The sequence below is a fragment of the Fukomys damarensis genome, unplaced genomic scaffold, assembly GCF_012274545.1.
Source record: "Fukomys damarensis isolate Sample0158 unplaced genomic scaffold, DMR_v1.0_HiC HiC_scaffold_34, whole genome shotgun sequence".
Classification (NCBI taxonomy): Eukaryota; Metazoa; Chordata; class Mammalia; order Rodentia; family Bathyergidae; genus Fukomys; species Fukomys damarensis.
In genome coordinates this window covers 24,801,583-24,812,790 of record NW_022900946.1, presented here as the reverse complement: position 1 = coordinate 24,812,790, position 11,208 = coordinate 24,801,583, and the positions used below count along the sequence as shown (strand labels likewise).

At 46.5% G+C, this 11,208-nt stretch overlaps 1 protein-coding gene across 4 annotated transcripts in view; it reads left to right on the top strand.

Annotated features, from left to right (window-relative positions):
• The first annotated feature begins 205 nt into the window (after positions 1-205).
• Positions 206-11,208, top strand: part of Smpd4 (sphingomyelin phosphodiesterase 4) — a 25,317-nt gene continuing 14,314 nt past the window's right edge. For 2 of the 4 annotated variants that reach the window (XM_010620745.1, XM_010620742.1), the window contains exons 1-10: positions 206-487; positions 816-922; positions 2,255-2,338; positions 3,859-3,945; positions 4,670-4,812; positions 4,947-5,022; positions 5,660-5,768; positions 5,873-5,925; positions 6,076-6,227; positions 8,280-8,412. In XM_010620745.1, coding sequence (XP_010619047.1) covers positions 2,300-2,338; positions 3,859-3,945; positions 4,670-4,812; positions 4,947-5,022; positions 5,660-5,768; positions 5,873-5,925; positions 6,076-6,227; positions 8,280-8,412 — 792 coding nt within the window. In that variant the 5' untranslated portion in view covers positions 206-487; positions 816-922; positions 2,255-2,299. Of the gene's footprint in view, positions 488-518; positions 923-2,254; positions 2,339-3,858; positions 3,946-4,669; positions 4,813-4,946; positions 5,023-5,659; positions 5,769-5,872; positions 5,926-6,075; positions 6,228-8,279; positions 8,413-11,208 lie in introns of those variants that run through there. The other 2 variants (XM_010620744.1, XM_019207018.2) reach the window with 2 other exon arrangements.

Here is an 11,208-nt window from a genome sequence, read left to right as displayed (position 1 = left end):
GGTGTGGGGAGGAAGGGGCCCCGCCCGAGTCCTGGGGTACCACCCTCCCCGCCTCTTCTCCTCCAGCGGGCGCCCCCTCTCGCGGGCAGCGCACCTCGGCTCGCTGTGAGGTCGGTTAGGGTTCGCCTGACGAGTTGAGGGAAGGAGAGCTCTGGGTTAAAGGTGAACCGTGGGCTCAACGAGCGGGTCGGCTCTTGCTGGTGTGGGGAGGAAGGGGCCCCGCCCGAGTCCTGGGGTACCACCCTCCCCGCCTCTGCTCCTCCAGCGGGCGCCCCCTCTCGCGGGCAGCGCACCTCGGCTCGCTGTGAGGTCGGTTAGGGTTCGCCTGACGAGTTGAGGGAAGGAGAGCTCTGGGTTAAAGGTGAACCGTGGGCTCAACGAGCGGGTCCCGGCTCTTGCCTTTTCCTCCTGTGCTGTTGGACTTCTCCAGGCCTCGGTTTCTCCTCTCGGAGAGGGGAGGCGTAACGCCTTGCTCCGGAGCAGATTTGTGAGTAACTTCTCAGCCGCCAGGTATTGGAAGTCGGGCGGATCGCTCGGCCTAATTGGCCAGAGGCTGAGAAATCCCAAAATAAGATCTGAAGCAGCTCTTAAATAAAGTAGTTGTTGAAGGGGTGGGATGAAGCGAACCCTTTGTGGGGTATGGTGAGGGGATCATGGCCGATACACGGTCAGAAAACAAGTTGGGAGTCACTGCCCTCCTCAGGGAAAGACCTGAATTTGGCTGGTTTAGGCTTCATTCTTTCAGCTGCTGGCCATGAAACTTCTCTGCGCAAAGGGATGCTTTCAACCTCTAATGCGTTGCCCTTATCAAACAGATTTAGGCTGCTTTGATAATTTTGGATTTGGTGATGTTCCGTTGACCAAGTAGGTCAGGACTGAGGCATTGAAAAGTGTTCCTTAACACTGAAATTGATGGCTAAAGGTAAGAATTTTTACAATTTTGAAGGTGTTCCTCTTTGAAATGCACCTCCTTGTGTCCAATTTCTCTCCCTCCACATACACTGCCAGTTGCAACCTCACTTGTGTGCTAATAGAGCTGTGGCAGGAAAGCCATCACTACCCCATTGGTAAGACTAGTCTCTGCTTAGTACTACTCTGAGTATTTCTTGGTTTTAACCAGATTGGGCAGAGATGGAGGAATCTGGAAATTTTCTGATAATCTATTCATGGGTGCTCTTGGCTTTTCTCCTCTCGTTGCATAGAGCACAGATAATATGCTTTACCCACCATCTATGCGAGGTTTGTGAGGAGATATGTTATTTGAATCTTGGCTCTGCTGTTCGCTGGATGGGTGGGGCAAGTGGGCTAGCACCGGTCTTCCTTTCCTCATCTGTACTGACCTTCTTAGATTGTTGTGATGATGTATTTTCTATTTTTGTTTAACAAATTTAGCAGCTTATTTAGGGTTACAGGAGGATTGAAAGTTCAAGCCCGGCCTATGACTTGGTGAGAGCTGTCCCAAAATAAAAAGGACTGGGGACATTCAATGTGAATATCCGTGGTTTCACTTCTCAGTACTAAAGAACATAAACAAAAAACAGCACCCATTTGTTGTCCTACAATCCCAGTACTTGGGAGCCTTAGGCTTCATAGTGAGGTTAAGGCCAACCTAAACTGCGTAGTGAGATTCTATCAAAAAATGGAAGAAAAAAAAAAACAAAAAACGAAAAGAAGTTCAAGCAGGCTCAAGTTTGGTTCTCTGCTTAGGGTATCACAAGTCAGAAGTCAGTGTGTTGGTTGCATTGCTCCTATCTACAGACTAGAGAAGAATCTGCTTCCAAATTTATTGGAAGTTGCTGGCAGAATCCAGTTCCTTGCTGTAGAACGATCAGCTGGAGGTCCACTGACTTGGGACATTTGTTTCATCTATCAAATTATCAAATCCTGTTTGATTGAATAATTGAGGGGGTGCTATCTTTAGAATTCTGCTTGTTGTGGGGGATCAAATGAGGAAATGTATGAAAAGCCCTCAGAGCCAGTCGCAGCATGTAGCAAGAGCTCTACAAGCGTTACCAAAGACGTCGCCTGAATTTGGCTCTGAAGCTGGGCGATGGACTGTGTGAGGGTGACATTTCTATAAAACATGGAATTGACAATGCAATGTGTGTTGGGTTATGCAAACAGGTGGGCAAAGCATAAAGCTATGCTCTATGCAATGAAAGGAGAAAAGCTGAGAGAACCTTTGGGCATGGTGAAACTGCGTAATATTTTGTTATGTGGCAGATATTGATATTTCATCTTTGTTTTTCCACAGTGATTTCCTGATGCAACCATTTTTGACTCTCCAAGAAAGGCTACCATGGCATTCCCTCACCTACAACAGCCCAGCTTCTTACTGGTAAATATCAGTTGCATTTGGAAGTGTCAAAGGTGATAATAGTTGTATAGCTGAGGGGCTTAATGATTCTTTCCACTGATTCAGAGAACACTCTAGTGGTTTTTTAGGGGCATGTCATAGAAATAACACAAGACTCAAGATTAGAATGTTAAGCATGAGTTTGCCTTTCTGCATGAGTTTGCCTTCCTATTAATTTAAGACCTTGAGTTTATGCAGTTTCTGAGCTCTAGTTTTCTTATCTACAAAATGATTTAATTCAAATACCATTTTCATACTTCCCAGAGTAGGAGGAGGAAAACATGAGAAAAATATACATCAGAATGTTCATGACCCGCAAATCCTTATGGATATATGAAATGTTCTAATAGTTAGAACTGTTATCAGTGAGAAATGCAGCTGGGATTGCATTTTAAATAGTAAACATGATGCTGAAAAGTTAGGTATGAGGCAGGTATTGGCGATAAAGATTTCTAATTTTAGGGGCCGGGGATTTTGCTTAGTGGTGCTGCTGCCTGCCTCAAGCACAAGGTCCTGAGTTCAATCCCCAGTACCCGCCCCCCAAAAAAAAATGATTTCTAATTTTAGTTCTCTGAGGATGCTTTTTGTACACATTTATTGGGAAGTGCCCTACTAGATCCAACGAGCCTGACCCATGGCTTGAACAGCTCAGGCCTCCATCTCTGACCTAGCCTGTAATGTCCACCCTTATTTGGAGGTGGACAAAGTGTTAGACGTCCGTGGGAAAGCCTTCTTGTTATAATTGGGGCCTCTCCCACCTGATCTGAACCTGTTTGCACAGAAGCCTCTTCTCTATGAGATCAGGGTGCTTTCTCCACATCCCACAATTTGCGGTAGATTTCCTCAGTTCTTGTCCTAAATGTTTGCTGGTATCTGCTGCTTTTATGATTAGTGTTAACTTGGGTGAGGCCACGTATAACAACAGGCTATCTTGTTTTTTAGGGCCCTCCTCCCCTCCCCTTCCTACTTCCCCTACCCACTCTGTATCTGCTGATTAAGAAGAAAAAGCGCTTCTCCTGTGACCTTTGTTAAATTGTGCATTCTCAGTGATGATTATGGTGGTGTGATCATAGTTGGTGTAGTGGGAAGTTCTGATTCATGTGTTCAGACTCAGTATTCGTGGACTATGAGAAGTAATGTACATAGTAGGGGTTTTCTGCTTGTGGGACTGACCCTGGCACTGAATCCTTGCTTATGGGCTGGTGGAGGTCTGTTTTATTCTGATAATTCACAATGTTTGGATTGCCTGAGGACAGTGCTGAGAAGCAAGCTTGAAAAGTACTAGTCTAGAGAAGGTAGAGCTCTAGCTTCTCTCTTCTAGTGGCATCCTTGGGGCCACTGACACATGTAGAATCTGATGCATGAGGTGCTGGGGAGCCAGATCAGTGATTGTCTAACTTGTACCTCTTGCTTGGATTTCCATTTTGACTCAGCCAGAATTCCTCTGAAAGCTATAGAGCAAATATGTTTGTGTTTTTTTTTTTCCCCACTCTGTTTCCTAGGCTAGCCTGAAAGCTGATTCTATAAATAAGCCCTTTGCACAGAGGTGCCAAGACTTGGTAAAAGTCATTGAAGATTTTTCAGCAAAGGTACAGCATCTCTCTTTGGGGCATGCCATATGCACACTTACTGCATATACCTTTCATGGGTAGGGGCCAGGGATTAATGCACAGGATAATCCCCTGCGTCACAAAAAGTGTCTAGCGGTGCCAAAGTTGAGAAACCTATGTATTTAATTTACAACTAGAATGTCAAGCCCAAGAAGTTGGCCTGTGTAATAGGTTAATACCAAATGACAATAAATCATAGTTTTGTTTTGATTGAGAATAAACAATGTTGACCTTTTTAATAGTTCTCTTTAGATCAAAAGTTTCTGTTTTTTTATGTGTTTGGTGGTGGTTTTGTTTTTTGGAGACAGGGTTTTGCTCTGTAGTTCAGGCTGGCCTTGAGCTCAATATGAAGCCCAGGCTAGTGTTGAACTCATGGGGATCTTCCTTGCCTCTGCCTCTCAAGTGCTGGGATTATGGGCATATGTCATCATGCCCAGCTAATTTTCTTCTTTTAACTAAATTTTATATCACAGGCTGGCTTATTTAACTCGCCCAAATATAAAGTAATGCTACTTGGTCTGCCCTGTAACTCCAGTGGAAGAACTCGGAGTGCTTTTCAACACTACACGACCATTCCTATGGGACGGGGTGGTCCTGTGGGTTTCTACTAGGGAGTAACCTTTTCAGAGAGAGGTGGGCAATGCACAGTGCAGAACAGGAGCTGGGATGTGAGTGGGCACTGGTCCTCCCTGTACTGTTTCAGGAGCTGCACACCATCTTCCCATGGCTGGTAGAGAGCATCTTCGGCAGTTTGGATGGCATCCTCATTGGCTGGAACCTCCGCTGCCTGCAGGGGCGTGTGAACCCTGTGGAGTACAGCATTGCCATGGAATTTCTAGATCCTGGGTAGGTAGGTTTGCTACCTGAGAAGGGCTAGATACTTTTGGTGATCTTATTTTAAATCACTCTGTTGAAGAAGAAATGAAAACAAGATAGCTTGCAGTTAAATTGCTCTGTGTTGGCTTTAATTTTATGTACAGTGGCCCAATGATGAAGTTGGTTTATAAACTTCAAGCTGAAGACTATAAGTTTGACTTTCCTGTCTCCTACTTACCTGTAAGTAAGCTATGGTGGTAAGAGTGGTGTTTGAGGCTGAAGGTCTCAGAAAGTAGTTCAGGTAGTAAGCAGGCAGGGGCTTAGAGGGGTGGTGGCCCTAGTCAAGAGGCAGGACCCAGAAGGCATCACAAATTAGAACTTCAGTAGCACCTTTTCAAAAGATCATTCCAGGGGGCTGAGGATACAGCTCAGCTGCATAGCACCTGCCTGGCAAGCATGAGGTCCTGAGTTCAATCCCTGGTACCCCCGCAAAAAAAGAGAGAGGAAAAAGATCATTCCAGACTTTGCCAGTAGAGAAGGCACCATGGTTTGCTGCTGAGTGCCAGACAGGGTGATGTGACTGGTTCCTTTCTTCTTCTGAATCTCCAGTCTTTCAGGGGCAAATTGAAGTGTGACTTGCCTAGTGGGTATGAGAGGCAAAGGAGATGGGGCTCAAAAGCACTCTCTACTGCTGTCCTTGTTTGGATTTTTATGTGGATGGCAAGGAAAATTCTAAGCAAAGCCTATTGTCCAGGTGCCAGAGGAAGGGCAGGTTCTACATGCTCACCTCTTTCTTGGTAGCCTTCCCAAACGGTTGCACTGCCTGGGGGACACCATGCCGGCACCTGCCCACAATCCTAACTTCCTGTCTCCGCAGGGTCCTGTGAAGGCATGCATTCAGGAGCACATACTTCCCGACAGCCCTCTGTACCACAACAAGGTCCAGTTTCCCCCAGCAGGGGGTCTTGGCCTGAACCTGGTCCTCAGTATCCTTTGGTAGCCTACAGGGTGGGGTGACTGTGAGTGGCCAGCGTACATCATTGGAGGGTGGCCCACCAACCCCGTGTTAACTCCTTGACCCTGCCAACAGATCCATTTGAGTATTACATATTCTTCTTTGCCTTGAGCCTCATCACTCAGAAGGTACAGAAAAGATGTCTCTGAATACAGCTTGCTTTACTTCTTTCTGTGAAGGGTGGGGTCTTGGCCTGGGGTGTCCCTATGGTTATTCGTGCTTGGAGGAGGCCAGGGTGCAGCCCGGAGCCCATGCTAATGATGAGTTTGATTTTCCAGCCACTGTCCATGTCCCTCCAAGTCCGTACTTCAGACTGTGCCTATTTCATCCTGGTGGACAGGTACCTGTCATGGTTTCTGCCCACTGAAGGCAGTGTGCCCCCTCCCTTCTCCTGCAGTCCTGGCGGGGCCAGCCCATCACCTGCTCCCAGGTAAGACTACCTTGGTCATGAAGACCTGGCCCTTCTACGAGGGAGTTAACTGGTCATGAGTCTCACCCATGGCGGCAGTGCTACCACCCTTCATCCAAGATTCCCCATTTTTTCCTGTGCCTCATTTCCTAACAACTGTCTCGGCACAACCAGAAGGGTAGGTATCCATGTTTAGTGTCTGGTGGTCTCTGGCCATCACTCAGACCGTCAGGTCTCTGGCGTCACTGACAACACGCATGACAGACTTGTGTTCTACTTGTTGTAGCAGCCCTCACTGCTGACAGTATCTTAAGACCCATTGAGACAGTGAGCAAGATGCGGGTTGGGGGTTGGGGGTGGAAGGATTGTTGTGAGGGCGTCACTGCTGACAGTATCTTAAGACCCATTGAGACAGTGAGCGAGATGCGGGTTGGGGGTTGGGGGTGGAAGGATTGTCCTGTGAGGGCTGAGGGGTGGGGTGGGGGGACACCCGGGGAGAAGAGCCTTTGTACTGGGCCACACAGGCTGAGCCTGACTCTGCCACCTCAGTGTGAGGGTGAGTTGGGGGCTCTAGCTGTTTCCATGAGGCTTTGGTGGCCCCGCTGCCCAGGGTGTCTTGGCTGCCTCTCCCCAGGAGTCCCGCCTGCCCTGGCCCTTCTGCCCCTTCCTTGGCTTTTCCAGACTGCTCCTTTCCTAGGAAGCTGTAGGTACTGCTCAGGCCATGCCTGCTGCTGTGCACACACCAGGCCATGCCCTCACCCACACTTGTGTGGTCTAATGCCCTCAGAGAGTGGACAGCTGGGCCAGGAGGGGAGAGGCTGCTAGGTAGGAATGGCTGGTGACCCTGGCTTGGCGGTGATACTGCACCTAGGAAGACTTGGATATGGGTGGATTCACACCCTCTGCGAGGCTGAATCCAGCTGTTAAGTGGTCTTCTGGGTCTGTTTTCTGGGTGTTTTTGTTTTTTGTTGTTGTTGTTGTTGTTTCCCACTGTTTTAACTTTTTATTTTATTTTTTTGGTACTGGGGATCGAACTCGGGTCCTCGCACTTGTGAGGCAGGGATCGGAACCACTGAGCTAAATCCCCAGCCTGCTTAACTTTTTATTTTGAAATAACTTCAGACTTACAGGAAAGATGCCATGCATAACATAAAGAACTTTCATAGTCCTTTAAAAACTTCTGAATTGTTGACACTTTGCCATGTGTCTGTCTTATCCTCTCTTCCACTTTCAGTATTTTTTCCTGTGGGCTGTTTGAGCAAGTTACAAATGGGCCATCCCAGGACCTCTCAGTATTCCAGAGTACATTTCCTAGAACCTGGCACATTCTCCTCCGTTACCATAGTACTTTTGTCCACACTAGGATGCTAGTCCTGCTCCCAGGCCACCACCTAACCCTCAGGCCATGTGTGGGGCTCACTTCCAGCTTACATCTGTTATCGGGCTGGGGTCCAAGATCAGCTCACTCGCTGTGTACAGTGATCTTTCTGTCTTTCCCAGCCTTGACCCCTTAGTATACAAGTTGGCTGTAGATGCTCCCTTATGTGGGCTCTCTGGTGTTGGTCTGCTCATGACTAGGCCTAGCTTGGGCTCTGTAGGCAGGAACACTGCAATGATGATACCACCAGGTCTTCCTCAGACACCCAGTTGGGAAACCTGTAGTATCCCATTGCCCCATTACTGATGGCATAAGTTTGGTCCCTGGACTAAGGGTGTCAGGCAGGTTTTTCCACTGTAAAGTTAAATTTGTACTTTGTGCCTAAATTATTACTGAAGATTTAGTAGGAAGATATTTTGAGAGTATTTAATTACCAATCATGTTAGCATCCACTGTTAATTCTTGGCCAAATGAATTAATAGAGCAGTTGCCAAATGTTGTTTTTAACTTCATCTCTTCTGCATTTAAGTGGTAAGGAAAACTTTTCCCTGTTTATTTATTCAAATAGATCAGTGTGGATCTGGGGGTCATTGTATGCGTCAACAATTGATTGGTTACCCCCATTATTATGTGCAGACTGTCTCTGGCTTGGCCAGCAGGAGTCCCTAGCAGGCCTCTTTTTACGTCCTCATCAGGACTCCAGCCATGCCCTTTGCCTCCTATGGCCTCTACCACACCAGCCTCCTGAAGCGACATCTCTCTCATCAGACATCTGTGAATGCAGACCCCGCCTCCCAGGAGATCTGGAGGTCGGAAACTCTCCTCCAGGTGAGCCAGTGAGGCTGCTCTCTACCTCCATTTCAAAACAAACTTCAAGGGGAGGAAAGTGGGAAAAGGAAAGTAAAAAGAATTAAAATGTGTTATGTACATGTACTGTACCAGCTTCTCTCAATAAGTGTAATAGTTATGTCCTGAAAACGTGCTAATAAAAATAAAAATTAAAAAAGAAATAACCCCAAAATGTTGAGCCGCTTTCCAGCATGTGGAGCGGAGTCCTGAAGCATGCAGGTGGTTCTAAGTGTTGGTACTTTCACGCTGTAACATGTAAAACATAGCTAAGAAATCGGCACACACACACACACACCCATCGAACCCAGGGCTTTGCACTTGCTAAGCAAGTGTTCTACCAGTGAACTCTCACCCTCCTTTTCTTGGCAGTACTGTGGATTGAGCCCAGGGGCTTCATACTTCCTGTTAGGTGAGCAGCTCTACTACTGAGCTACATCGCAGGACTTTATTTTGTAAGATGGTCTTGCCAAGTTGTCCAGGCTACACTTGAACTTGGGGTTCTCTTGTCTCAGCCGGGATTGGAGGTGTGCACCACAATGCCTATCCCATACCCTTCTGCCCTGTATGTCATTGACAGTGTTTTCCACTCCAGGCTCCCTTGTCGAAATAATTTTTTCTCCTTCTCATGGTGTACAATCATTACAGCATTTTACTTTCTAGTGGATCAGTATAAACACTATTCCCCCATTCCCACCTTGTCCCTCTGACCTTCTCACACGTTGGGAGAGGTTTCCCCATGACTACCCCCTTATGAGTATTAAATCCTGCCACAGAAGCATCTTCTTTGGCTTTTTAAGAAGGTTCTTGGTCTAGACTGGCCTTCACCTCACCATGTAGCCCATGCTGGCCTCTAACTTGTGGCAATTCTCCTGCCTCAGCCTCCTGAGTGCTGGGGTTACAGGTGTCACCAACATGCCTGGATTGGGAGCATCTTTATGATGCTAAAGGGCAAAGGTCCTGTGAAGCCCCCACCGTGGTGGTTAGGGAGCGTCCTGCACGTTATTTCAGGAGATGCAAATGGGAACAGGTACAATCCTCTGTCCGCCTTTGTAGGCTCCAGCTTCTCACTCAGTAGGAGCTGTCGTCACTGTTAAGAGGGGACGGTGGTGTGCAGATGGCCCAAGCTGATGTGGGCTCTGGGCTGTGCTGGCCATGAGTTGGACGGATGACTGAGACACAAGCCGACAGGACAGAGTTGAAGGGTTCTGTTTCCTGCACCAGAACACTACTGGTTTTTTAATAAAACTTTGTTTTTTGGTACTAGGGATCAAACTCAGACCTTGTACTTGCAAGGCAAGCAGCAGAACCACGGAGCTAAATCCCCGGCCCTAAATTTTACCATCTTAACCATGTCTAAGTGTATTTACTGTCCAGTACTGCTGAGTACATTCACACTGCCATGCAGCTAACCTCCAAAATGCTTTGTTGTTTTTAGAAACTGAAAATCCCTTACATAACTCCATTTCTCCTCTTCCCCTGGAACCACTGTACTGCCTTGTTTCTAAGAATGTGACCACTCTACTCTAGGTACTTCATGACTAGAGAATTTATCTAGATTACACAGCTTTTGTTTTTTGTGACTAACATTTCACTTTAGAATAAGGTCCTCAAGGCTAACCCATGTTGGGACATGTATCAGAATTTCCCTCCTTTGTATGTATGGCTGCATATCCCACTGTATGAATGTACACTGTACACATTCTGATCAGTAGACACCTGAATTGCTTTTGCTTTTTAGCTCTTGGGAATAAGGCTGCTAAGGGCAGGCGTGTATAAATATCTCGAGTCCCAGCTTTGAGAACTTTGGGGTATATATACCCAGGAATGGCACGGTGCAGCACAAAGTAATTCTGTTTTTGTTCTGTCTTGTATGTGCCAGGCAAGCATTCTACCACTGGGTTACCTCACCAGTCTTTTTAATTGTATTTTGAGACAAGGTCCCCACTCATTTGCCCATGTTGTCTTTGAACTTGGCAATCCTCCTGCCTCAGTCTACCAGGTACTGGAGATTGAACCTGGGGCCTTTGCTACATCCCCAGCCCATGTTTTATTTTGAGACATGGTCTCAAATTGCAGAGGCTGGCGTGAATCTTTCGTTTTGTTTTGTTGAGACAGGGTCTCCCTCTGTAGTTCAGGCTGGCCTCAGACTCACTGTTTAGCCCGGATTGCCCTTGAACTCACAGTGGTCCTCTTGCCTCAAGCTGTCTGAGTGCTGGGATTTCAGGTGTGTGCCACAATGCCTGGCTGTGTGTTTAATTTTTTTCAAAGTACAGCTTTTGACAGTTTCAACACCATTTTTTTAATTCCATCAGGAGGATACAGGGTTCTCATTCTTCATATCTACAATTTTCCTTGTTATTTTCTGCTTTTTTGGTAATAGCTACTCCAAGAGCTGAGAAATGGTGTCTCCTTGTTTTGATTTGCATTTCCTTAACGGATAGTGATGTTCAGCCTATTTTCATGTGCTTAATGGGACATTTGTGTATATCTTTAGAGAATGAGACAGGGTCTCTCCCTTTGTAGTTCAGGCTGGCCTGGAACACACTGTAGTCCAGGCTGGCTTTAGCTTCCTGAGTGTTGGGATTACAGGTGTGTGTCACCATGCCCAGCTCCTTTGAATCAGTTTGATTTTTTGTTGTTGAATTTTAGAAATTCTCTAGACATTCTGAATATAAATTCCTTATCCAATATGTGGTTTGCAAGTTTTTTTCCCCCATTCTATGGGTTTTATTTTTATTCTATCAATGGTGTCTTTTTTTTTTTTTTTTTTTTTTT